The 27,526-nt window shown below is 38.4% G+C and overlaps 1 protein-coding gene across 1 annotated transcript in view; it reads left to right on the top strand.

The window, feature by feature from the left end:
* The first annotated feature begins 2,811 nt into the window (after positions 1-2,811).
* Positions 2,812-27,526, top strand: part of LRRC9 (leucine rich repeat containing 9) — a 46,897-nt gene continuing 22,182 nt past the window's right edge. Inside the window, 18 exon segments of the mRNA XM_067295647.1 lie at positions 2,812-2,880; positions 4,343-4,561; positions 5,134-5,274; positions 6,672-6,735; positions 7,390-7,460; positions 8,463-8,645; positions 10,108-10,263; positions 12,270-12,478; positions 13,447-13,575; positions 15,138-15,314; positions 17,816-17,933; positions 19,306-19,441; positions 20,623-20,769; positions 21,767-21,888; positions 22,875-23,084; positions 24,491-24,610; positions 26,079-26,232; positions 26,235-26,269. Of these exon segments, the coding sequence (XP_067151748.1) occupies positions 2,827-2,880; positions 4,343-4,561; positions 5,134-5,274; positions 6,672-6,735; positions 7,390-7,460; positions 8,463-8,645; positions 10,108-10,263; positions 12,270-12,478; positions 13,447-13,575; positions 15,138-15,314; positions 17,816-17,933; positions 19,306-19,441; positions 20,623-20,769; positions 21,767-21,888; positions 22,875-23,084; positions 24,491-24,610; positions 26,079-26,232; positions 26,235-26,269 (2,445 nt within the window). The 5' untranslated portion in view covers positions 2,812-2,826.

The raw sequence follows: 27,526 nt of genomic DNA, 5'->3' as shown, positions 1-27,526 counted from the left end.
GATTCTTTGTCAATGGGATATAAAAGAAAAAGAGTCATTTGCTAAACAAGACTATCTTTCTTCCAGAATCCAGTATAAAGGCAGAACATGGGAAGGGAATATGCTCCGTTTAAGCAAAGCTACATATAAACTTCTCTGGAGAGGAAACAATCATAAAAGTGGATGATTGTTTGGGTGTTTTTTTTCCTTGAATTAGAAAGCTGCACTGTTTTCAGGGCGTTAACATCCCCTTTTTAATTTAAAATTGTTCCACTGTGTATTTGTTATATGATACGTTAATTTGGGAGGGCAAATTTGATGCCTAGATTTGCCTTTTTACAAACTTCTGCTAAAAGAAACTTGTATTTTTTGTCTCTGAGTAAGTGAAACGTTGCACCTGTAGACAGGGAAAAATAAGACCCGGCTGGAACATCTTTTACAGTGTAGAAATGGATGGAAGCTGCCTGCCTTATGTGGAACTGGAGGGACATCTGGTGACATGAAGAAACAATGCAAGTAAAGAGCTACAAAAGGGTTTATCAGCCTTCCTAGAACTACAAAAGCTGCTTGAGCAATTTTCTCCCCCTCCATGGAAAATGGTAATAAACATAAAACAGACTTTAACAGAGACCCTTGCAAGTTTTAATGAAATTAACCTCCTTAACTCACAAACCTGACATCTTTAATGACATTTGTTTCAGCAGAGATCCAATTCTCCGCTGCGAGATACTGCCATTGAAAAATGTGCAACCAGTCTCACCGCATGCAAAAAAATAAATTCAGTGATTATCATTGTTCTTAAATTGATAAAATTAATTCAGTGCAAATGGCTCCGTGAACACAGCCCTTTTGGTTTAAGAACGGCCTATTTTATCGCGCGCTCACATTCCTAATTGATTTAAACTAAGGGGTACACAGCAGTGTGTGGGAGGGCACACAGTGGGATCTGGGGTGCGTGTATGTGAGGGGCACACAGCTCCGCGTGTTTGTGAGCGTGTGAAGAGCGCACGGCTCTGTGTGTGAGGGCCACAGCTGTGTGTGTGTGAAGGGCACACAGCCGTGTGTGTCTGAAGGGCACACAACTCTGAAGGGCACAGCTGTGTGTGTGTCTGTGTGTGAGGGGCACACTGTGTGCACGTGTGTGTGCGCGCGTGAGGGACACAGCCGTTAGGCGGGTGCACGCGCGGAGGGGGGGGGGGCCGCAGCACGCCCTGCAGGGGGCGGGGCGGGGCGCGTCGCCGCGCTGCGCGTGCGCGGGCAGGAGAGCGCCGGCAGGAGAGCGCCGTGCAGCTGTGCGCGTGCGCAGGAGGGGGGGCGGTGCTACCTCTGCCCGCTTTTTCACCGCCCCCGCCCCTCGCTGAGGTAACCGCCATTTCCACAGCCCCGCCCCGCCCCCTCCGGGGCTTGCCGCGTCACGCTCTCGCCGCTGGTTGGCTGCCGCCCCGCCGGTGGGAGGGGGGAGGCGGTCGCCTAGGCGACGTGCGCAGCTGGCGGCGCTCTGGGCGGTGGGTCCGGGCGCCAGGTACGTGGCTCCCCTGAGAGGTCGGGGCCTGGCCTGGCTCCCGACGGCCCTTGGAGAGGCTCCTGGCGTGGCACCCCCGGCCTGTCCCTCTCCCGGGTTGCCCTGGTCCCATTACCTACCCCTTGCCCGCCTTACAGGGTGACCTGCCCAGCCCCAGCCGTGCCTGTGTGAGGCCTCGGCCCTCGAAAGGCAGATTGGGGCCTGGGGGCCCTGGGGGTGTCGCGGGCGCCCTGCTTTGTGGTGAGGTGCGCTTCCCTCCTGGCCCTCTGGCAGCCTGTGCCAGGCACCCCAGGGGCCGGGCATCCACCCTTGCCAGCAGTGGGCAAAACACGTGCTGTTAGTATGTGGAAATATATTATGGGGAAGTTACCCGTAGAGCCAGGGCTCCGGAAGCAGTGCTCACAGAGCTGTGCTATTAGTGCACATGCTGTCTTTTGAATGAGGTGGAAAAAATAGCTCTGGCTTCCTTCTGCTCCCATTAGAATCCCAGAGGAACCAGCCTCCACCCAAAAGCTAATTCCAGTCTAATATAATTCCCTCAGCTGTTGTAACTGGATAAAATATTCTTCATTTCCTGTCCTAAATCACTGGCTAGAGGAGCTGCGTGTCATTAAATACTGTGGCAGGGAGTCAAAGACAGCAGTGGTGTGGTGGTATATTAAGAGTGACTAAAATGATCTTTTGGGTTTAGTTTGTGCATGCTGCGGTTAATATACCATTTAAATGTTTTCAAAGGGAGAAGGAAGCTGCCTCAATCACTAATAAGAGGTTGATAGTGCTAAAGATTAATCATAGCAGCTGTGTGATTACTTTAAAAACATTGTAGCAGAGGTGTTACACTCTCAATTACATACAGATAATTTCAACATATTTTCCTATATGCAGATAAGCTTTTACTGAGGATTATTTTTGGTGAATTATAAATGATTTGTTCATTCATACTGCACCTTTGTTCTTTATGCAAATACAACTTACTGAATCCAATACAGGGATAAGTGGGTGCAATTCATCATCTTTCCTTACGGAGGTGGTGCAAATAGCTTATCCTGTAGTACTTTCTAGACTTTCAGAATCTAAAAATATTAACTAAAAAAGTAATCAGTCAAAATATTCCAGACATCTTCAGTTTTCTTCCCTTGTGATCACTACTGTGATTCAATGAGAAATACAGATTTTGGAACTAAGTCTGTTAGGAGTTTAGATCTTCCTTTCAAACTGCTTGGAAATCCTATGACTTATGTGGGTGGATACACAGCTGATAATTATACTGTCCTTTTTATAAGAAAATACTAAGAAATGAATAATCACTGTGGAGAACACAAGAGATGATGCAAAGTGATAACCAAAACCAGAACCTTGAGGAAATAATTAAGGAGCTGGTAAGCTTTTCATTCGTATTTGTTTTTAATTTTCTCTGACTTTTAATACTTCTATAAATATCAGTATGTCTTTGCTAAAACATTAGTTATTCTGGAATATCCTGGAGGTGGTGTAGGGCATGCATTAATAACGGTTTATGATGGTCTAAAGGTTTCAGAACTCTGGGAACACACTAGTAGTTAAGATGCAGAAACACAAATCTCTCAGGAGAGAGATACCTGTGTTCAAAGAGGATTTTTAAGGTACAATTCACCCTTTGTCGCTGCTTCTTGTGGCATGCCTTGCAGAATATTCATATATTGGAAGAAAAATAAGTTTTTTATATGAATTTGATCAAAATAAATCATGTAGTTTTGACTCAGTCATGCATTTTCATAGGCATTGGATAGTTATGAGCAGAATCGGGTGGCTAAGATGATAAAAATTTTACCTAGTATGAAGTGGTTAGAATTTTAAAATGGTGACCAACTCCGGAGTAAGGCACCTTAATTTAGGTGTCTGCTGATAGTTGTCTACATATGTCTTTGGTTTTTCAGCCCTCATTTTATCCAACAGAAATCTATGATACAATTCAGTTGCACAAATATAGCTGTCTAGTGCCATTTTAGCTGCCTCAAGATATCTAAGACACCACACAGGGCTGGGATATATTACAGAGGACATTTAGGAGACTGCACCCTTCTGGAACAGCAGTTGCAGGATACCCTAAAGCACCTGAAATAATAGCACTAGTTATCCTGTGCAGCCAACTGAATCCCATTCTTAGCCAATGTAGAATGAGTCAGCTTACTGTAAACATCTACTGTCTGTACACCAGAATGGCTTTCCAGGATCCGTTGGCTGTATTGGTTAGATCTCATGTTGACTAAAATGAGAGCTTTGACAAAGGGCACAGTTGTTTATACCTGATGTTTTGTGTTGTAATCTTAAGCTGAATCTCACCTTTAATGAAATTCCATGTCATCTTTTATGTTTTCCTGGCTAACAGCTTATATTGTTATATTTACTTAATACAACCACTTTGAAAGTGAAAAGCTACAAGACTGATAGAGCACACCATCTATCCCCTTTCATACACATACAGGGGTGTGTGTGTGTGTGTGTGCGTATACACACATATGCAAACACATATACTAGTTTATAGAGAAAGTTATACATTTGTGGTGGTTTTTAGTTTGCATTAAAGTTAGCATGACTGAAAATTATTTTGTTTTAAATTGAAGGTGTATTTTGAGGTTTGATTTGACATACTCATGCAATAATTGTGATTGTGAGCAGAAGAAAGCTACTTAACCGTCATATACAGAATGTGGCCAAAATTGCAAATACATCTGAGAGCAGAGCAAATTTTAAAAGACAGTTGATTTTAAGCAGTTAACTCTAATGACAGCCAGACATTCTGCTTCATAATGTATTTTTTACAACACAGACGTAAAACGAATAATTGCCTTTCATTTCCAGTGCACATGTAATGGATTATCTTATGAGAAAGTCGAACAAGAGGGACTAAAAACAACAACACTGGAGATGTTTTTCTCAGGTTATCCCCAAATGGTAGGCATGAAATATTTCCCAAATTTGACTACACTCACTCTTGTTGGGCAAAGGATTCAAAAGGTTTCAGACCTGGAGCATTGCCTGTTACTCAGAGAGCTGTGGATTGCTGAATGCTGTTTAGTGGTAAGTTAACTATGAATTTTATTTCTAGCCAGCTTGAGCCAATTTTAGCCCCTTACAATGATTATTTTATTCTTTCATGAGCAGTTCTTCATTTGTTCAAATAAGAAGGCGCTATTTTGAGAGAGTCAGGATCTGGCACTTCTTTAGTGAAGTATCCAAAAATCTCGTTATAGGCATGGATCAAATTACCTCTGTTGCGCCTTACAGGTTTTTGTATTTTGCAATATAAAGTTGTTGTTTTTTTCTCTTTCTTTAGAAAAAATATTTTTTAAAACTACAATAATTGCATTGAAACCTTTTTCAAGAAGCTGATTATGATGAAGATATTTCAGTGAAAATAATACTGTACTTAAAACACATCATTTATCATGAAGCATTGTAGCTTCTGTTACTTTTTCTTTGAGGGCTTAATTGAAAAGCTTTCTAAGTCAGTAGAATTCTGCTCAGTGGGTGTGGTCTCAAATTGTTTGGAGCTACCTTACTATTTTCTATGCAAGTTGATGGCATATGGACAAAAAGAGAGACATTTTGTTGTCCAGTGCTGCAAATTAATACCTCTTCTTCTATTGCAGAAAATAGACGGTCTACAAAAATGTGTAAATTTGGAAAAACTTTACCTTTATTGCAATGAAATTTCCCGGATTGAAAATCTGGAAGCCCTAACAAAGCTGAATGTAGTTTGGTTGAATAATAACCTGATCAAGAATATAGAAGTGAGTCTGGTGTCCTTCTTGTGATTTATTTCCTTCCAATCTGTATAATGTATATTATATTAATAGTATAGTACCTATGTGTATCTAATAAGTAAGGCTAATTTTTAGAATTATTGAACAGCAAGAGAGACAATTTAAACTCCAGAACACAAGAATTAAGGCTGAAACATTATTTGGAAATTAAAGTTTTCTGCATATACAGTGTTAATTAAATCATTCATTTTCTAAGACCTCTGTGATCCCTGAGCAGGAAAAGATTTATTTATTTATTTATTTTTAGTTTTCTTGTAACTGTGGATTTTTGTCTGCTCTTCAGTATTATGTGCAAGAATTTCCATTTAGTTTTTATTTTAGTAAATGTATGCTGGGTTGCAGGCACTGAAAGGATTAAAGTATTTGGATTTTTTTTTTTTCTTGGACAGATGAACTCATATTCAGAAGTTTTATCCTGGCTTTTCTTCATGCTGTCATATGAATATTTGGTTCCCCTCCTCCCTCCCCCAAAATTAGTACTCTTCATGCTAACCTTTCAAATGGAGGGTAGGCCAGAACAAGTGAGAACTCTGTGATCAGCCCTTTAGCATGTAAAAGGAGAAGAACTGTATAAACATCATTTCTGGCAAAAGACCACTTGGTGCTCCGAAATACCTGATTTTTACTGCCCCAACAGGGAGACAGGAGTGCTGCATCTCAGTCCTCTTACCCTTAGGAGAGTCATGAAAAGAGGCGGAGGGAGATACCTTACCAAGATAAAGGTAGTTAGAGCAGAAGGGGATGCTGACAGGGATGAATGAGAGCAGATCTTCGGGAACCTTGGAGGCCATGAAGAAGAGGAAAGAGAAATCGAAGCTGGGCACGAAGAGAAGGAAAGAAAGGAGAGACCTAAGAATTACAGCTGACAAAGAACAAATCTAAAAGCAATAGAGTGCTTCCAAAATTATTTTTTATTAGAGAGGACACAACAAACACTAGTGGCATTCCACTGCAAAGAACTGCAATGTCATCGTGGAGAGAAATGACTGACATGAGTGATTTACTTGCCATGGTATCTCAAAGTCAAGACATGGGCTGCAGCCAAAAGCTAATGAGTACTCATGATATGGGGCATGATCTGTTAGGTTTCTAATACACAGTTGTGAAACTAAGGAGCTGGGGAACTATGTTTGTTTTCACTGCAGTATCATTTACAAAGGCTTTCTAAAATAATTCCCATTGGGCAATACATATTCTCCCTTTCCATGTCAAAAGAAAGCTGTAGTTTAAAACAGAGGCTAACATTGTTTAGACTCCAGTCAAGTCTGTTTTTACATTTGAATGATCTGCCTCATAGCCTACAGGCTCTTCAGCATTTGCAGTGCTGTATTTGATTAAAACTGTATTCTTTAAAATATTCACAGGGCTTACATACTCTGCAGAATTTACAAGAGGTCAACCTTGCTGGAAACTTAATAGAAAAAATAGGTAGGTGATGTCTGTCTGGCATTTCTAGCATGAGCATTCTGACTACTACCAAGGATTCATGTACATGGTTTGATCTTTCTTTCATTCTAATAAAAATAATCCTACCAACTTGCGTGGTTCAGAATTGTGTCCAGCGTACTCAGTCCTGATCATCCCAAAGTTAGTGTCAAAACTCCCTAGGGCTCACCTTTGTTTATACCAAACTCTTTGTCATTGCTGTAGCCATGTCAAAGGAGACAGAGTACAGGTATTGGTGGGATATGCATATATGATGCATGATTTTTTTTTCTTGTTCACTGCCTTTAGTATACAGGGCTTTTAGATTCAATCTAAATCATGCTTGTTTGTTTTTTAATGGGAATGTAAATCCTTGCATTTCTAAACAGATACTAGAGAATCTATTTGTTTTTCTTGATTTATCTTTATCTGCAATAAATAAATAAAATAAAAAATCTTTTATATACTATCCCTGCTCTTTAAGTGAAAATGGAAAATCATATACTACTTTTGACGTAACTGTTAATGAAGTATGCATTTTGGGGAGGGGGGAGGTTATGTGGCTAAAACTAATCTGCAGGATGAAAGTGCAGATATCCAAATGGACAATGCAAATAGTTTTTCTTAATTGTTGTTTATATTGGTGTTTAATTTTAGGAAATTGTTTGGACTTCAATATACAAATAGAAATATTAAACCTCTCTGCGAACAAACTGTCTTCCTTCAAGGTATGTTCAGAGTTCACATTTGATATTGATGTTTTTAATTGTTACTAGGAGAAGACCTGAGTTTTTCTTATGATATTAGAGAACCGATAACACACAGCTGTGACAGCAGTTGATTTTAAAAGGAATACAATATTAACTTTCACTGTTTTCATAAGGTTTTTAGATCTCTCTCTTTGAAAAATTTCTGTTCCCAGATATTCTTTGTAACAAGGGCTAGAAATTTGTTAGGAAATACCCATTGTGTATATACAGCTCTTTTATGCTTCCTGCCCAGTGTGGTCAAGTTGTAAGTCTTGAACAGGGAGGAGAAAATATATTACATTAAATGTAAAAAAAAGTTATCACAAGTGACATATTAAGTTTGAGAATATAAATATAGTCAAGTGCCAGGGTTCATAGGATATTAGCAGGCATTATGCAATTAATTAGTGAATTTCTTCTGGGAATTGAGAATGTTAAATTAGCCATAATGACATTTACCTGGCCATTTTTCGCTTTAGACATGTAGCCCTTTGTGATTTTCCTGGTGTTTGTGAAAGTGCTCTAAATCTAGGCTTTGTGGAGCATTCAGGATTTCGAAAGTTTTGGTGTCGGTGGTCTGACATTTTTATTTCAAGCATGAGAAAGATCAAGTCAGGATTTTGAGGTTTGATCACTTTTATAGTTATTTCTTCACAGAGACTGACCTTCATTTCCCAAATATCCTTTACTTTCTTTTGCTGAAAGGTTTTAGTTTGTTTTCTCAAGAATTTGTGCAACCACCAGAACAAGTGAGTCTCTAAAGTTCTACGTGAATCTTAAAAGATATGCAAAGTTGCAGAAGGTCATGTTCACAAATGCTCTTGCATCTGTACTACCTTCCTTCCTCCCTCTTTCCTGGTGCATTCTTCATTCAATATAAACCCATATAATTAAAATCCCAGTTGGTCTTAGTGCTAAAATTAGGCTTTTTTAAATACAGAGTATTGGCATGTTGTTGTAGCATTTTCATTGTTTTTTCAGGAACTCACTAATTTGTCAAGACTACCTAATTTAAAAGATTTGGGCCTAAATGATCCTCAGTATGGGCCCAATCCTGTTTGTCTTCTCCATAATTGTACTATCCATGTGCTCTATCACATACCTCAGCTTCAAAGGCTTGATACATATGACGTGTCTCAAAAGGAAATCAAGGTTCTGGCAGAAGTAAGTTCAGACTTTACTTCGTAGGTGCACCAGAAGGATGAATGAATTCATTACTGATGATGAGCTCCACTACATGTCTTTCAGCCAAGATGGGTGCCTTGTGTTACTGCTTAGTACTATGTTGTGTTGTCAAAATTTGAGTTTTATCGTGGATCTTGAAATTTTTGGTGATGGGATGATAATGTGAGACTCTGAGTTTAAAAAAAAGAATACCATTAAGCACAATAGAAAGGAAAAAAGAAAACCTGAAGTTTAAGGGTTTAGAAAACTCCTTATGTAATATTTTGGACTCCTGCAACTTCAGGAGTTGTAATCTGTGTTTTTTGACTATTTCCAATTGGCAGTAGTGTTGGACACTTTTTTTCCTGGATGTTAGTGTATTGAAATAAGACATTTTGTCTCACTGAAAACTGAAAGTACACAGTTATTACCAAATAAATTTTTAATTACTCAATCTATTACGTAATGCCAACACTCTACCTAGACTGGCAACATTTTTGGACTATTGCTATTCAATACCAAGCAAAAAAGGCAACAAAAAAATTGTGCATGAAGTCATATTTAAAACAAAGAACTTGTTAGTCATTTCATGTACTAATAACCTAGTATCAAAACCATGTGGGACTAAAGGACATGAAAGAATTCACTGAAATCACAGAGGCAGATCTTGTGTTTTCAGACATTCCAAGTATTCTACAACAAATGTTACAGGTTCGTGTTCTGTTGGCTTATCTTGTAATGGAGTTACTTTCACGTGTCTTGCTGTCAAAGGAGAGCGTTTTTAAATCATGACAAATTTAACTTGATACTTACGAGCTTAGGAGGAAGCTTTCTGAATGGATTCCACTGTTTAGTGAAACAAGTCATAAAATGTGTTTTGGTGTGGAATATTACACTCAGCCTTCTTTGTGTAGTTGTTGGCACCCATACGACTGCAGAAACATGACAGTTAATTTGCCTTACTTCAGTAAAAGGAGTTCTTGGAGACAAAAGTTGAGACGCATGAGAGAAAGCATTCACAACAGCAGCTGTTCTCAAATGAGAAGTATGATTTTTGATTTATCCAGAGCACTGAGTTCATTTTCTTAATGATGTTATCAAGCAGTGTTTGGATATAGACCAGAGCTAACTGAAGCATGTGGAATGAGTCCATAGTTTGATCTTTAATTACAGCATAAACTTCTTAGTTACAGCGTTCATACAAACAGTGGATTACAAAACTGAGTGTTTTTAGTTTTTTATTAAATTATAAAAACATGTTCATAGCAAGGCACAATCCAATGATTGATGTTCAAATACAGTCAAAATGAAGTATGCTGTATCTGAAATGATCTCTAAAAATGTTAATGGAATATGTGTAACAATAATGCTGTGATTTGCTGTATTCTTCAGAAATAGGATACATGAATGGTTGCATCTTGTTAACAACTGATGAATAATTTTCTGTTTTTCATTTTTAAAGACCACAGTTATGAAAAAATAAAAGTACTATAACATGCATGTAAAAAGCATTCATAGACAGCTCCATGACAGGCTTGAAAAGCTAAAAGAAAGCAAAAGCAAACTGCAAAATTTGCCAGAAAATAAGATAAAATTGTTCAGCTGCAACATAAAACATGTAAGTTTAAGTAGCTTGAAATGTCAGCAATGTGTCACTTAGAAGAAATAACAATAACTGTTGGGAAGAATGATGGATTCTTGGATGTTAACATTCTTTTAATAGGTTCATTCATTCAGATTCTGTCTGGAGTAGATGTGTAACTCAGCCCAGAATACTTGCAACCTGATTGACTCATTGATGTCAATTAAAATCTTAATTTTTTAAAAAATTGATCTTTTTAGACCCTTAAATTATTTTAGCTCCAGGTTCATTAACACCCAGCAATTTGTACTCATATTTAGCTATAGGAAAGAATTTTCATAACTGAAATTTCTCTTTGTGAGGAAAACTTGATAAAACTTACCTTTAATAAAATATTTTATGAAAACACATCAGTTTTTACTAATCTTTGTAGTCTACGACTTTGTAAGACAGAGTTTCTGCTGGAAAGATAGCTCTTCTTCAGAATAGCCAAAAGCTAAGTGTCTAGGACGTTTAATGTATTGCAAGGGATACATTTCAAGTCTCAGTCCTGCCAGGTTCATAGTTATTTGAATCTGGTCTCTCACACGTTAGGTAAATGCCTTGATCAATGGTCTTTTAAGTGGAAGGGCCCCAACGTGGAAAGCTTAGAGATCCAGCAGACTGGGTAGGATACTCATCTAGTGTGGTAAACTGAATTTCAAGTTGCTGCTTTTATTTATCCAGCTCAGATGTTTGCCTGGAACTTCCCTGATGAGTTCCCAGATTATGAGTATTGCTTATTCTGTTTGGTACCATGAGAATTTCTGAAAGGTCTGTGTTCATTCTGATATAGAAAACTTCTGCAGGTTGGAAAGATCTTTATCATGCAGGTCTCAAGTTACTCTTTTTTTGATTTCCAACTGATGAATTAACCCTTTCTTTAAGAACAGTATAAGCAACGTAATGGATCAGAGTCAAATTGTGGTTGCATCAGTACAACTGCAACAATTCTGAAAAGAAAAGGTCTATATCACGGATTTTATATACAGCATTTTGTAAACATTCCTAGAAGGTCTTTAATGCGCTCTGAGTGAGCTCTTTTCACATGTGTCTACAGACAAATAACTGAAAAACATATTGCTGATTACATAAGTCTGGCCCCTTCCAATATTTTGATCAAGAGTCAACAGATCAAGATCTCTTGCCAGATCAGGCTAATGCCCTTATTGTCCTATCTTCCTCCTGTTGCTTACCATGTATCAGGCTCTCATGCCTATGCAGGCATGTGCTTCAGTGACATTATCATTTTGACAGGAGAAGTGCTCATAATTGGTGCGTTTGTGAGTATTTAAAATAATATTCACATCGGGATGTGTAGGCAGAATGAGACAAGTTGCTTTTTTTAATAAGTGTTTTATGGAAGTTTTATTTTTAGGAGCCAAATCCTTGCTTGTTATTAAAAAGGCATGAGAGGTAGTTTATTCTCTTGTTTAACTGTCTCAGCTGTACAGTGTCTTGATTAATCCAGAAGATTACCTCTTAGCAAAGAACACAGAAAGGATTTTAACTTTTTTTACTCAGCAATCGGTAGTTATTACACCAGTGATCGAACATGGAGAGAGAGAGAGAGAGAGATGAACCCTACTGTTAGCTGTTTGAAGTTAGAAAAGTTGCAGTTCCATGTTAACTGTACCTTCTAATTCTTTTCCTTTCTGAGGCTTGCATCGCAATGAAGTCATGTTAAGGGATCAGTCTTGCATGAGTGATGCAATGGTCTAATTGATGGGTATAGGACCAGGATTTCAGCCAGGATACAATAGAAGAATGTGTGCAGTTGCTCAGAGCAGAGCTGTCCTTTTGGCCAAGTAACTGAGCTTTTTCTACTGACAAATTAAGAGTATGAATTTATTAAACTGATTTTCTGATTTGATGTTTTCAGGTATGCTTTTTAGTACATATCTAGAATGCTTATCTTTTGAGAGAACATAAATAAGATAATTTTCATGCCATACTTTAACTTAACCTCTTGCCTCTGAATCCTGATGCATTCTTTTTGTCAGCTGGAATGTGAACTGTCTGAGCTGCAAATGTTGGGTCAAACATCAAATAATAAATCTCTAACGAGTAAAAATCTGGAAACTGAAACTTCAGTTCATGACAGTGATGATGCAGATAAGGCTGCTGAAGAGTTCAGTCTTGAAAAGGCATTCTTACAAAAAATAAATGCCCTGAAGGAAAGAATAACGTTCTGGAACAGAAAACTGGATGAGTATGTTTAGTGAATTGTATATGAACAATAATTTAATGTTTTCAAACATTAATAATTGAGTGTGATGGTAGCTGGTAGTTAGGAGATTGAAGTAGGAACTCATCTCGCATTTGTTTTAGATGAGGTCCAAACTGTGAGTACTGCAAATGTCATTGAAGTGGCAATTCTTATGTGATCTAAATTGTTGGATTCGGTCCAGTTGCTAGCAGACAGATGTTCCCATTACAAAACTTGTTGCTGGGGATCTCAGTAAATAGGAAAAGGGTTGAACAAAATATCTGGGATGGATAGTTTTATTGGACAAGTGCTTGGTAAAGTTTTCTGGGCCTTTAAACACTACAGAGATCCAGCAAAATGCTGTGATTTTTTTCTTCGCTGTAATTCCAACATGATTTTAATAGTTTATTATTCTTAATTATGGCTTGGGACTTCATGAGTGAAATTTAACCTAAAGGCAATGGCCAGCACAAAGATTATATGCAGTATAAACCCATGAAATAGGGTATGTGGATGATATCAGTGATGCCATAGACCTAGTGTTGAATGTCAGCACAAGTCTGAAGCTCTGTCAAATTTTTTGCCTTGACTTGTCACTAATCTCGGTCTGGTGGCTCACACTGCACCCAAGTCCAGCAGGGTTTCATTAGTGCTACGATTTAGACTCACACTTTTATGAATATTAAATAGCAAACTAATAAATTCTCATACTCCAAGAGGTAATTTCCTTAAATTAAGGATTAAAGCACAATGTTGGGGCTGAAGTGGATGAAGCTTGCTATGATGGATCAGTACAGGATCTTACTATCCACAGTTGTAATCTGGCATAGTCTATCACTTTCAGATTTTAAAAAATAAATAGTTCTGTCATTATTCATTTGTTTATATTCACTCTTTTTAAAAAAAGCAAAATTAACTCATGTACTGTTGTTATGTTGTTCCAGGAAAAATTCTTCTTGTTTCTTTTCCAGAATTGAAAAAAATTACGAGGTGGAAATTAAGAAAAAGAAGAGTTTTAACTTGGTAGTACAATTCTTGTTGATGGAATTGGAAACAGTGGGAAACATTCACTTTGAAGAAGGTTTGTCAAATAATCCCTGGTAAACTGTTTGAGATACTCCAGCTTAAACCCTGTTTCTTATGATTCCAAGCCAATCTTTTTTAACAAAGCAAATTTATTACAAGGATCTGGAGTGTTCTGAAGCAGCAGTGCTCCATTTAGATTCCATTTACAGACAGCTGGTGAGAAAGGAAACACACTCTCCCCTTTCCTTCTCTTGGCTATGTACTAGGCTGAGGCTTTGAGTCTACAAAGACTGATTATTTGTTGCCTTTATTCTTCATTGCCCATTTATGAAGCCCTTGATTTAAAAATACACAGAACAAAAAAGAAATAACAAGCTACCCAATAGCTTTTTAATGACAGCGATAGTGATTATTCTGAATTCCTAGGCAGCTTTGCTTGTCATAAAGAAGCATTAGAAATTGCTCACCTAATCTTTGTATGAATAACCTTGACACTCTGTTGAGGGGAGATTGAAATTTAGGTTGGCAGTATTTCAAGGACTGTTTTCTGCTTGAGTACTCCAAGATTGTCCACCTCAGCTATGCCCTTTTTTGTGTTCAGGGATGTTTGTTAGAGATGCAGGTAGTTCTGTGCTTACAGGTTCCATTTGAGGTTATTTTTAAATAGCATTCTACTTTTAATGCCACTTTCTCAAGCTAAGGATCTTTTTGTTTTGGCAAAGAGAAATTGATATATGATTCTTGTAAGACTGAAAGCCAGACCAAAGGTGTTTGCATCAGTAATTCTAGCACAGAATCTTTTTGAGAAAGAGTGATGTTTTTATGAGTTGTAAAAATTTTTACTTTGTTTGCATATCTTTTTCTCTTTTAAGAAAACCTTCCACTGATTGAAAAAGGAGGGAGCCTGCTGCATTTCTGGATTTTGTTTCTTTTTTCAAAGATGGCTGATTACCTCATAATCTTTAAGGAATCTTGCAGTACCAGTTGGAAGTACAGGAGTTTATTATCTTCCTGTTCAGAGGCAGAGAAAGGGGGCAAGGATTTATTAGGTTACTTGACTTGTGTACCAAAGGGAATAGGTGGTAGAAGAGAATACTGAGTTTCTGCTCCTAGATTCTGGGCTAGCCGGAAGACCTCCCCTCCTTTCTCAAGTTTGACCATAGAAACCTTTGTAGTTTCTCACAAACCATGCTTGATTTATGCATAATTGTATTGAATATGGGGGAACTGCTCATTTGTATAACGAAGAAGGATTTAAACAGATTTTAAATACAATAGCTTTTCAAATGAGTAGGTCCAGACTAATGAGGATAGAGATGTCTTAAAGACTATGAATTCTCCAGCACATGATCAGCCCTTGGAGGTTTTAGTGCAAATAGAGAAAAGAAACATGGTGAATCACATATAATTAAATATTGATGTTGGATGCTTAATTTAAAATGCAATATTTGAATAAAATGAGGTAAACTCTCCAGTTGAGAGAACAAACTTGCAACAAAATGAAACAGGCTTGAGGTACGGCTTGTGATTCTTTCTTTTGAATAGTAAACAGAAAAAATGTTGTAGATTGCATTGAAAAATTAAGTGCAAAAACAGAAGAAGATATTATTAACTTAGTGCTCTCCTCTGCACACAGGTTTGGTTGCTGTTGTGATCTAATTCAATCACGGTATTGTTTCTGGGACTTCAGAACATATGGTATCATGGGAGTGAAAATAAATCGTGTCTTTAGAGTGCACAATCAAATTCTGAGGCTGAAATTTGAAGAGAAGTTTCAAACGTTTCTGGAGAAAGAAGTTTTCAGTGCCGCAGAGTAAGTGTCTAAGTTTTAAGAGCTCTTTAGTGTAGGACTGGCATGTGAACAAAAAAAACCCTCATGATTTCAAAGGATAGATCTGTTTTTCAAAGTATCACATAATTTAGGATTACTAAGAAGTTTTACCTAGGTAAAGGTGGCTTGAAGATCCGCAAAGTCCCTATGCCTGCTGCTTCTGTGACTGGCTTAAGATCTTCAGAGGTCTATAGCTTAGTAGAAAATACCAGGCACGAGACTTGGTTCAAATTTGTGTTGTTAAAATCTGGATCTTACTTCATCTGCTCCTAATATGGTTGTGAAAGCAGAGTAAATATTGTCATGAATGGCCAGATTTCTGAAAGCAGTGATAGATGAACAATGCAAAAACCACCACCCACCACTACCAACAAAAAAAGCCCATCCAAGTACATGTGCATCTGTATTTGTTCTGTATCACAGGAGAGCACATGCATGTATCTGTTAGGACCGTCACTAGGTGAGTTTGTATCCCTGCAGATGAGTGTAGGTTTTTCTGTGCAGGTCTCAACTTTTGAAATTTGTGTAATTGTAGTTATTTATTTCACTTCCTTCCAAGACTCAGTCTGAGACTCCCGATGCAGCCACGATCTCTAGTGTAAGCACTGGGAACCCTCTGTCCAAAGCAGCTTATAGAACTGTGTCAGCAGTGGAGCAATGGTCTTAGTGCACCTGGTTGCCCACTTATGGCTATGAGACAGAACCCTAGTGACATCCAGTTCTTTCTTTGCATACTAATCAGTTTCCTCACTTGATGTGTCTGTATTTAAGTAAGTTATGGTTATTATTATTACAATTAATATGGTACTTTTCATCTTTTTATGTACATTTACTATGTACGTGTGAACATTTATATATATAAATGTGTATGTGTTGTGTGTATGTTTATAGAAAAATAAAACAGATTAAATATAAACCCATGGTGTTCAACATAGAGGGTGAAAAAGTCCGGACATAGCTCCCAGTTCAGTAGGTCCTGAAAGCCAGAAGCTGCCTCTTAGAGAAATATGATTTTATCATTTTTAAATCAGACTGGGTCTTCTGGCTGATAGCTCCTGCAGAGCTGTGAGCTTGGAAGGAGCTGGAAGACCTTGTCAATCATGAAAGCAAAATCTTATCTCCCTGAGGGGCAGCAGCTGGGTCACAAGAGTGCCCACTGAGCTCAGGACATTTTAGCTCCTATGCTCAAAACAAATTTCCTGGGATTCAGTGCATGCCCCTTCTGAGATGCAGTATTTCAATTAATGGCGTGACATGACTCAAGATGCATTTTTTTTTTTCTTTTTTGGATCTGGGACCTGTATAGCCATGATAAACATTCAGAGGTGGACAGAGATGGTCTTGTGGATCTTACTACCTTCCAGTTTTTTTCTTATAGATCTTTAAAAGTTAGTTCCTCTGTTGCTGAAACACTACTATTTAGCTTGTGAGAGCCCTGAGACCATTCCAGTACAATGTGAAACAGATTTGTTCACCCCATGGTCTCCTTTACATGAGGCTGCAAATGCAAAATAGCTCTCCCTCTTATAGCTTTACTTCAGATTATTTCAGATAGTTATCTTTATTAGACGATTCAACTACCCACGTCCTGCACTTCATTCTGGCCAGAGTGCAGTCAGATTTTGACACCAGCTAATGTTTTTGGGGCCCTCTTTATTGCCTAGAGAGAACAAAACTTTCCAGGAAGCTCCCCGGTGCAGCCTGTATCATGCTGATAGGATATCATCCAGGCTGAATGAAGAACTATCTAACTGTATTAGCTCCTAGTATGAATTAGCCAGATTAGATCCATGCATATGTATTAGAGCCCATTCCAGCAGATCTTAGGCAGTTCATGTCCTGAGAAGCCTACTCATTTCCAAGGAACTATATACGGATCTGTCCGTGCTTTCACTCAACACTGTTCTTAAACTGAAACCTCAAGGTCTGATGCTCATTTTGGCAGAGAAATCCTTCAGGAATTAATCAAATCCTCACAGTAACCTGCTGACACTCGGACTGCAGTATGATAAGTCATCAGAAGTGGCATTTTTATAGACTAATTTTTTCAAGGAGAAAAGAACAATTATCAATTATGTAGTATTGATATAGAGTTCTGGATCTCCTGTCAATATAGATTCTACTATTCTCTTTCCTCTTAGTCTACTGCTACCTTCCAGCTAGGGATCTTCAGCAAAGTAAAGACTTAGTATTTCAGAGGCAAATAAAAATAGATTTTTTATATGGTACAGGAAATGGAGACTACTCTTACCGATTATAGAGAGGCAGGAAGAAACAATTTTGTCTTGCAAGTGATCTTTAATGTAGAACACTGTGAACATCAATATTATGGAATTTGTGTTGATTACAATCAGTTATTTTTAGTGAATACTGTGCAATGCATAAACTTTATCTGGGCAGAATGTCTATTCTTGCCTTTTGCCTGCTTTTGCAACAGAATAATGAAAACCTTTTCCTATTTTTTTTTTGTTGTTCTTATTAAGAAACTACAAAGAGAAGGTGGACTATCTCTTTTATGTATTTAATCCTGAATTGCCAGTTAAAGAAAAGCAGCTGCTACAAATACTGGAGGATGGTTTCCAGAGTCTGGAAATGCATACGGTGTGTTGGATTATGGACAGAAGAATGCTATTGTTTAGTAATGGATAGCACAGCAGAGAGCAGACAGAAAAGTGCTGCTGTCTTTTCCTCTCTCCTTTCATTGTTTTCCTATTCATTTTTTCTTCTGTTTTCTTCCTCTCTTCTTGTCCTATTTCTTCATGCTACATCTGCTTCATTCTTCACATCTTTACACCATCTGCAGCAAAGGCATGATTAGTTCTTTTCCAGTTTTTCTTCTCCTCTTCTCCTTTCTTTGTCCATTCTCTTTTTGTTGCAGATTGTCTCTTCTCACTCACCACTTCTCATCAGTGCCCCAGGCAGAGTTTGCAGGGACTGATGCAAGGTTAGTTTGGAAGATTCCACAAAAACAGCTGCATCACCTGTATTTGCTGCCTGTGGAACACATTGAGTCATTGTTTTTTCCAGTCATTTATTTTATAATATTTATTTTTATTTGTTTGCACACAATATTGTTTTAATACTTTGTTCTTCCTCCCTGCCAGTGCTAGCACAAAGCCTGCCTTGGGTTTTCAGCTCTCTCAGTCTCAGTTCTAGTCATGTAACATCCTGGGTCCTGTCTTACAGACCTACTCCTAATTCTAAATCACTGCCTCCTTTTGTCCTTAATCCTAAACTGAAACATTGTCCATTTATTTCTGATATCCTCAGATGCTTAACTCTAAATGTAAGGTCCCTGCTGGCAGAGATCTTATTTGTCAGCTGTTCTAGTCCTGGTCATAACCCTAAGAACAGTCAGTCCTGTCACAGTGACCCCTTCCACCTTCAGACTGAAAAATAGCCAAATGGAAGAAATGCATGATTTCATGATGTGTAAGAAGAGAATTTCGAAATTGAAAAAATGCATTTTCGGATAAGGAATTTTCATTCTGACTTATGAAGGAAGAGAGTAGAAAATAGGAGAATTAGTTGAGACCAACTCTTCCTTATCTAGTCTCCATTGTTTTCCTTTTCCTCTTTCCAACCTATTGCACACCCGCCAGAGATCAGATTTTTGGGTGGCAAGATTATATCTTCAAATACAGTATTTATTGTACTGTTCTGCTTTATTTTATTTACATTTATTATATCCTGCTAGTTTTCGGAGTTCCCACTGAGATTACTTTCCATGGCATAACATGCTACACAGGCGTACAGGAAGATAGTCCCTATCCCAAAGAGCTAACAATCTGATTTTCTTGTCTTTTTCTCTTATTCTGTTGAACCTATTTTGTTCTTCACTCTTCACTTTCCCCTCCTGCTATCCCTTTTAAAAATTCATGGGTATATTTTCATGCTGTTTAAAATTGTTGACATTTTTAAGGAATGTTCTTAATCAAATACAGATACTTGGACCTTGCTTTGATCTTTGCAGTTGCCTAACACAAAGGAAGCTGTTCTTCTCTGTAACAGTCTAAGCATCTGTGAATGCCCCAGAATAGAGTTTTTGAAACAACAAGCCAAAGCTGAAGGCAAAAACAGCAGTGATCCTGCGGTGTCATTCAAGCATGGTAATTCAAAAGTTTGGAAAGATGTAAAATGGATGGCCTTGTATCAGTAATTGCTGTATCTTGTGTTTTAAGTCTTAAGGACATTTTGTAAATATTATAGGTGGTCGTGAGGTAGCATATGCAGCCTTGAAGGGACCTTTGAAACTTTGCTGAAATCCAGTGACATTTTTGTTTTTTAGAAAGCCCTACAAAGTGCTTGGGCTTCTGGGAGTGAATTTCCAGACAAGAGTTTGAAACATCTATGGGAGATGTCTTAATCCGAGAAATAATTAGATATGTCTAATCTTTTCTAGATCCAACATCTCACAGAAAGGGGAGAGTGAGGAAAGGCACAAATACATTGAGCTAACCCGTGTCCAGGAGAGGACACTGAAGGGAAAAATAGCAGCCAATCTCTTTTCAGCCTGGTTTCCTAAAGGCAAGGGATAGGCATTCATGCTGCGTGACTCTGTCACTGCAGTGGCTTAGGAATCATCACATTTCATCCAAATTTGAAAGAGGTTTAGAAGTCCCGAAGGTAATTAACCATTCAGAACTTCTGTGGAACTGTGGCTTAACCTAAATTAGGACACCTCTCCTCCCACCTCTTCTCCTCCCACCTCTCGTCCTCCCAAAGCAGGAAGGAGACATTTCTCAGCTTTCTTAAGGTTCGTTTAACATCAGCCAACAGGACAGTCAGCATAGACTTCCTGGCCAGTCTGCCACCATATATAAAGCTCTAGGCTAGCCTCTGCACGTATTATCTTTTGCTTGGCCTGAGTATCATAAGGAGCTTGGAGGAGCTTGGTTTACTACAGCTTGGAAAAAAAAGGTTGGAAGACACAAGTCTGAAGGATACCTAGATTCATTGGTTTCACTACCTGTGAAATTACTTTTATTTCTGATATCACTGGCTTTAATATTAGCCAGTTATAAATGTTGGATTTCACTATGTAATCATTTTTTTTTCCTCTCAGATGTATTTGTTTCATGAAAAGCATAAACCCAGAATCATAATATATTTAAATACGTATTATATATATAAATACATATCTGTAAAACATAGATCCCTGTTAGACCATTCATCTGCCAGCCCAAGATGTAGCCTGCTCCTTACTGCACTAAGCACAATTGTTTATTATCCTGCTCCCAAGCTAGAATTAGAAGCATTAATATTAACTGTCTTTTCTTCCTGCACTTAGGGAAAGTGATAATTGCAAAAGTTTTCCTTGGCCACAGTGCTCCAGTTTGTGCAATGAATCCCATCTGTCAAGTCAACTACCCAGGGGCTAATTCAGTATTCAGACCATGGAAATGCCTAGAAAGTGATGCATCTACTTCTGACAATAGTATGTATCTGTAGGCGCTTGTTAGCATAAAGTTAAGGTTAAATCAAGATTTGTATTCTAAAATCATCTTTCATGTATTTTGGATTGTGTCAAGCGATTTGATTCCTCAGAAGGCAGTCTCTGCTCAGCTGAAATGCATGTTTTCAAAGACAATGACAAGCAAGAAGTTCCCCATCTTAATAAATATCATGCTAGTTTAGTTCATAAAGTGAAAGCAAGCTGTGCCACACTGCTATTTAGCCTTTAGTTCACCCTAAGAGTAGCCTACTTCATGTAGTTTCATACCCACTCTTTCTTTGTACAGCAGGATTGAATGAGTGTTGGAAAGGGGTGATGTACACATACCACAGAGATCTTCACTTTTAAAATCCACAGTCCTTATTTTTAAGCAAAATAAAAACAGATAATGCTGGGAAATACACTGTTATAAGTAAGCAAATTAAATCCTTGTATCATATGTATCGTGTGAGTGATAGATTCTGCTTTACCCTATTTTTTTGCAAGAGAACACAGAGTGGGAACTGAGTAACAGTTTTACCTGTTCACACTGATGTGCCTTCCAAACTTTCTGGTTCTAACAGGGAGCAACAGCTGTCTCTTTATATAGGAGTTGGGATTGCTTCTGGTTTCTTAGAAGAAATGGAAGCAGATTTGGAAGGTGATCACACCATAATATGATGGAGTAGTTTTGGACACTGCAACAGTGAAAGCAGTGCAGGAGAGCTGTCCATGCTCTCAGGATCTAAGCTAGTTCTTTTGCAGGCTGCAACCTCCATGCTGGAATCTGCCAGTTGCATTTTCTACATGAGGCGTTAGAGAGCCGCGTTATACTCCTCTACTAGCCTGCTTGATTCTGCAAGGCAAAGTCAAATGGTAGAAAGGAATAAAACTGAAGCATTTTCATGGAAACAGATACCTTTGATTCATCACATCTTGAAATGAATACCAAACTTAGCTAACAAACAATAATATATTTATTTCATTTCCTCTACTTTAGAAGTGTGGTCTTCACTGGAACAGAGAAAGTGTGACTACAGGCTTCGGCAGTGTGAGTGGTTTGTGTTTGATCATGACCTAGTCCTGCCAGAATATGTTGCTGAGTTTGAGTACGTTACACTGGTATGAACTTTGTTTTCCTTAATGTGATGTTAGAGGGAAAGCTTTAGTTTTCACAGATCAAGAAAAAAAAGCAAGTAGTTAAAATTAAATTCTGCTCTACTCACATGACCTGACTAGTCCAGGTTCAAGGTTTGTTCTCTTCTGTCTATTGTATGAGAGCCAGATAAAACTTTCATGGAAGTCAGTGAGAAACTTTCCAGTCATTAAAGTGCGAGTTAGATAAAGCTCTGCTTTTGAAGTCTTAAAAAGCACAGCAGAGATAGGAAAGATCCTCTAAGTGTCAACAAATAAATGGAAACACATCTGAAAACTAAGTCCTCTCTCACTAAGAGCTCTCTTCTCTGAGGTGCCATGAAAGGTAAAGCTGGTGGTATTGACTGGGTAAACGATCTTGTTTTCATGAGGTCTTGAGGGAGCAACTGATTTTTAGTTGTTTGGTTTAAGTTGTGTGATGTGCGGTTTTGAAAAAGGAAAATATATTTTATCATCAGCTGGGATACTGAACACGTTCTTCCATGATTTAAAAGAAAAAAATTGCTTCTATTCATTTTTGTATGCCATGTAGTGCTCTGTTTTTCACTCATCTGCTACCAAGATGCAAGGCCTTACTTCAGGCTCCAAGTCCCTATGTCAGGTAGAAGCAAGAGTGTGGGGAGGTAGGATGTTCAACTCTGGGGAAAGGAAGAGGAAGAGTGAAGAGTGGAATTCAGTTATGCATCAGCTCTGCCTGGTCCCATGGTCCAGCTGTAGGTTCCTCTGCTGTGATTCTTGCACTTCAGTGCGTAACTGTACTACTTAGTCTCTAGCCAGAGTTCTGTGTGGTATACAACAGCCCATACAAACAAAAACATCATGTAATACACTGTGATTATTAGGCAGTTAACCTCAATTTTTAGCAGATCAGTGCCACAGAAAGATGATTCCCTAACTTGTTTTCTATTAAAAAAGAAAGTTTACAACTTTCAAATGCCTTTTATTTTAAATAGGTCAAAGATCAGTCTCTGTTTTCTACGTACAATGTAATTGGGGAAGAGGGAAAGAAAAGAACAGAAGGATTTATTCTGTCTCATGATTTGCAACGTGATGATGAAGTTTTGAACATGCAACCACCAGTAAAAGCCAGGCCTAAGATTGCTTACTTAGATGAAAAAACAGTGCTTTCAGTGGCTAAGGCCAGTATTTTCAGTCAGGTAAAGGTGAGGAATTGCTGTCAAATTTACAATAGAAACAATGTATTATATTATTGATACTGTGTTGTTCAGATTTCCCTGTGACCTAAACCAAAGTTAAAAATTAAGGTTTCCATTTGGGCTTGACTCTGATGTTACTTACATTTACTTGACATCAGTAGCGTGATATTGAACAAACAGAAGTTGTAAACTGGTATGAAATCAAAATGCTTTCCCCTGCCTGTGAGTTACTATACAATGTGAATTACAATTGTTGGACTGAATCCTGATTGTATTTCCTATTGTGTAGAGCACAAGTAATTTCACTGAAAAACAGCTTACATTAAGTGGATCTGAGAACAGGACATGGCTTAAACTATCAGCCTTCCCTTTGAATTTTCTGGAGTACATGAGTTTACAACATTATACTGACTGCTCTTGAAAAAGATTTTTTTTTTTGTCAGATTTGACTTCAGAATACAGGTATAACCTAGGGAAAAACATCAAAACTGTGTAGCAAGCTACAGATTTTAGCTTCAGAATTTGTTAACGTTGTTACAATAGCAGCACAGAAAAGTGCTTATTCACATGGGTATTCATATGCTTAATTCTGACGCTGCATATGTAGCTGTTGTGTGACATTTCCAGTAACCCCCTTTTCTGATGAAGTAGCCCTGCTAAATATATGATACTTGAAATTGTAAAATAGTTTCTGCACTGTCCCATTTTTAACTCTAGTTCATGAGCTGATAGCATTTCCTATATTTGCTGATTATGTTTTCAATCCTGTTTTCTTAAAGTCTCCAAATGAACCTTTTCTTTCCTAAAGCTTATTTAGAGACAACGTTAAGAAAGAGCAGAATAACAATTTTCTTCCTGTTTTACCAAAGTGCTATCTGTCAAGTGATCTGTATCTGTAGTGAGATAATAGCAATTCTTCTCTCACTTTGCCTTTTCCTAAGTGTTTAGCCTCAGTGGATCTGTTGCTCATCGTTACTGGGCTCATCTCTTCCCATACTGCTCTCTAATAATGGAAGAGTTACCAGTTCCTTAGAGTCACCAGGATTTCCATTAAAGAGATGAATAATTTCCAATAAAGAGATGAACTGAACAACTGTCTTCCTGTTCCTTTCTCCTGTGAACAGATTGTCTGTCTGACTCTCCATCCACCCAGGCCACTGTTATTTCAGGGAGAAGTTACAGAACAAATAGTCTCCAAATAAGTGAAAAAGAGTCATCATATCCTTTAGTTATCTTTTCACTATTTTGTGTTACTTTGGAGTCATATTTTATAGTCTTATGATTTATAGGATTGTATTTATGTTTGCACTCTAGCAGTTGAAGCTTTTTCATTTTAAAGGCAGCTTTGGAGTATTACAGAACTTGTTTGCACATCTGATAAAACCATAATTTCTGCTGTACTTTCTGCCTAGGTTTTGAATTTGCATGGAAACAGCCTGAGCAAGCTACAGGACATCACTAGACTTAAAAGACTTCAAAAGCTTATCATCAGCTTTAATGAATTTACTTCCCTAGATGATATTTATGACTTGGTGAGACATTAAGCTCTAAGTTTTTTAAGGAACATTATCTAGATTAATATTCTTGTATGGGAAAAAAATCTATACAAGTTAAACTTAGTAACATGACAGCAAATCCAAAATTCAGTGTCCTCAAACAAGTTCTTACTCCAGGTTTGTAGCAGTGATAGGCAAGACCATTTAAACCTTTCCCAATACAGATACCAAATACTGTGATAATGTTAACCCTTCTGGACAAAGAAGTATTCCGGGAGCAGGATGATAGCTGGAGAGAGGGTCTCTTTCTCCTTAGTTGAACTGATCTTCTACTTGAGGTCTTGAAATCTGTCCTTGCAGACTTCATGCTATATGGAGGCTGGAATGCACAGTGGTACTGTAGGACCCCTTGCTCTTCCATGATCTGTGATAGTAGATTTACCCTAGCACAAGCTTCTTCTTCAACCGTAAACACAAGGTGACTCCACTCCACTCTTCAAACAGCAGCTCTGTTCTGCACTACTCTGCAGGCCCAGAAGTGGGATGTCATTGCCTGGGCAAAGGGTGTCATGACAATTCCCTCCAGGCCCTTTCCCTCCTCAGTGCTCAAGTAGAGAGGCCATGTAAGGCCTCACACAGAAGATGTGAGGAGCAGAGGTGGGAGCGTTGTGGGCTGGGCTTACAGAACAGGAGTGGGCCAGGAAACACACGATGGAACAGAATGGGGTACTAAACTAGGATCATGAATACTGAGATAGTGTTAGCAGCCAGAAGTTTTCATGCCTGTTGGTATTGTCTCCAATTCGAATCATGACATTACAGTGGTATCACTTTTATCACATTGTAATGGCCATTTCAACCAATAGATCAACACTGAATGGGACACCTGAATTCTGTTCCTGGCTTTGCCACTGGCCTACTCAGTGATTTGGGCGATGTAGCTTTTCTCCCCCTTGCCCCCTAATATACAGAGTGAAATAATTGTAAAATGTATCAAAATACAGATGAATAATAATAATAAGCTGAACTATTTAGGCCTGAAGCAGAGTGGGAAGGGAAGTATTCACCTTCAGCCTGGGAATGCCACACAGCATTTTTTCTTCCATGGTTGCTTTTGTAGTCTGTAGACTGGAATAACAGTAACTGCTGTTAAGTCCTAGGCAGGACTTCTGGGCTTTCCCATATATATCACTGCAAATTCAGGGATCCAGTTCCCAGATTGCTCTTTTTTCTGAGGTTATTTGGTGCCGGTTAGGAGGCTTCTGATGTGACATGGTGTGCCAAGGTGTTGCCTGAGGTAATGGCTCCTCTGTTGTCCTTAGGGGGACATGAATGGAGCACTCTAGACCTCCCTATGCAGACCCAGTAGTGAGCAAGGAGAATCCCAGGCATTAGATGTAATTAAATCTGTTTAAATATTAAATGTGTCTGATTACTTTAACCAAAGTTTCTTTTGCTACAGTTTTAGCCCTACAAATATCCTCAAACCTGTGTTGTCTTCCAGCCCAACCTGGAGTATTTTGATGCAAGCCATAACCACGTGATTACTCTTGAGGGCCTTAGGCACTTAAGAAAACTGCAGTTCTTTGACCTGAGCTGGAATCAGCTGAAAAAGACTAGGGAAGAAATAAACATCTTACGTGAACACACTCCCAACTACTCAGTCTTGACATTGCACACAACCCATGGCATAAGGTACAATATCAGTGCTTGAAATTCCTGGGAAAGCATTCTAACCAGGACCACAGTTATATCATAAAAGCTTAAAACCTGGTCTTGTTCCTTTTTTATTCAAAGGTCCTTGCAATGTAAGAAGCCTTTTGACTATCTTATGGCTGCTTTGTTCTCACATGTCCTTCACCTCTTCTTGTAGTCACAGCCTAACCAGGCGGTAGTGAATAAGCTGTGTGTCATTTTGTTTGGAGACATCTCCGAGGCACAATTCCTTTCTTTATTGCTTCCCGTAAGAATTAATTTTATTGGTGGCTGTGCCAGACATAAAAAGCTAAGCCATGACTTTAATTTTGCTGGCTCAGCTGCACGGAATAAGGGATGGGAGCAGAGATACTTCCCTGACCTTGGGGATATGTGTATATACTGTTAGTCTTTCTGTTACTGCACATATCTCTGTGCAGGAGCACAGCTGTGCTGGCTGGAGCCCTGGAGAGAAAGCCAAGACTCAGCCCTTGTACAGACTCTCTGTCAGTCCCCACTGCATCCTGCCCAACCAGCCTCTGGAACAAATGTTTGTCTCTGTTCTTTATTCCCTTTGAATCAGTACAGTTTAATATTGTTTAAAAGGGCTCAATCAGAATCAGCACTGTTAAACCTTGCAAATACAGGACACTGAAAGACTCTTAGAAAGTCTTTTTTAGTGACCATTTAATCCTATATTTAATATTTTGTATAATTCTGTATAATAAAGTACCTTTCTTAAGCAATTTGAACAACATCCTAACCTGGGAAGCAGAACTCCATTGGAGCACCCAAGAAGCATCCAGAAAAATGCTTCCTGTTCTGTTTGGCCTCTCATTTAAATTTCATTGATGCTTATCAATAGATACTTATCAATATATGCTAAGATATAAAAGGAAATAATAAGAGCTACCAATTCTGGTTTGTGGTTCTTTGCTGTTATTACTGAGTTTTCTAACAGATCAAATTTACAATGTTGTTGTGCTCTTTGCCATCAACTCTGTGCATCAACACTGTAACTCTTGAGAGTTAAGAAGTGACCAGAACTGTCCCTCTCCAGAGTTCTTAGGCATCCAACCACAATGTCTAGTTGATTCAGTTCAGAGCAAAGCAGAAAATCCTTCTTCCCTCTCAGAGGGTACATTTGCTGATCTAGCTCATAAAAGATTACATTTGGCTTATTTGGCTGTCAAAATATATCTATATTCCACCCACAAGCAGAGATATTGTTATTCTTTATGTGAGGAGTGTGTATTT

This window comes from Apteryx mantelli, chromosome 4, assembly GCF_036417845.1.
Source record: "Apteryx mantelli isolate bAptMan1 chromosome 4, bAptMan1.hap1, whole genome shotgun sequence".
Classification (NCBI taxonomy): Eukaryota; Metazoa; Chordata; class Aves; order Apterygiformes; family Apterygidae; genus Apteryx; species Apteryx mantelli.
This window is presented reverse-complemented; position numbering and strand designations above follow the sequence as displayed.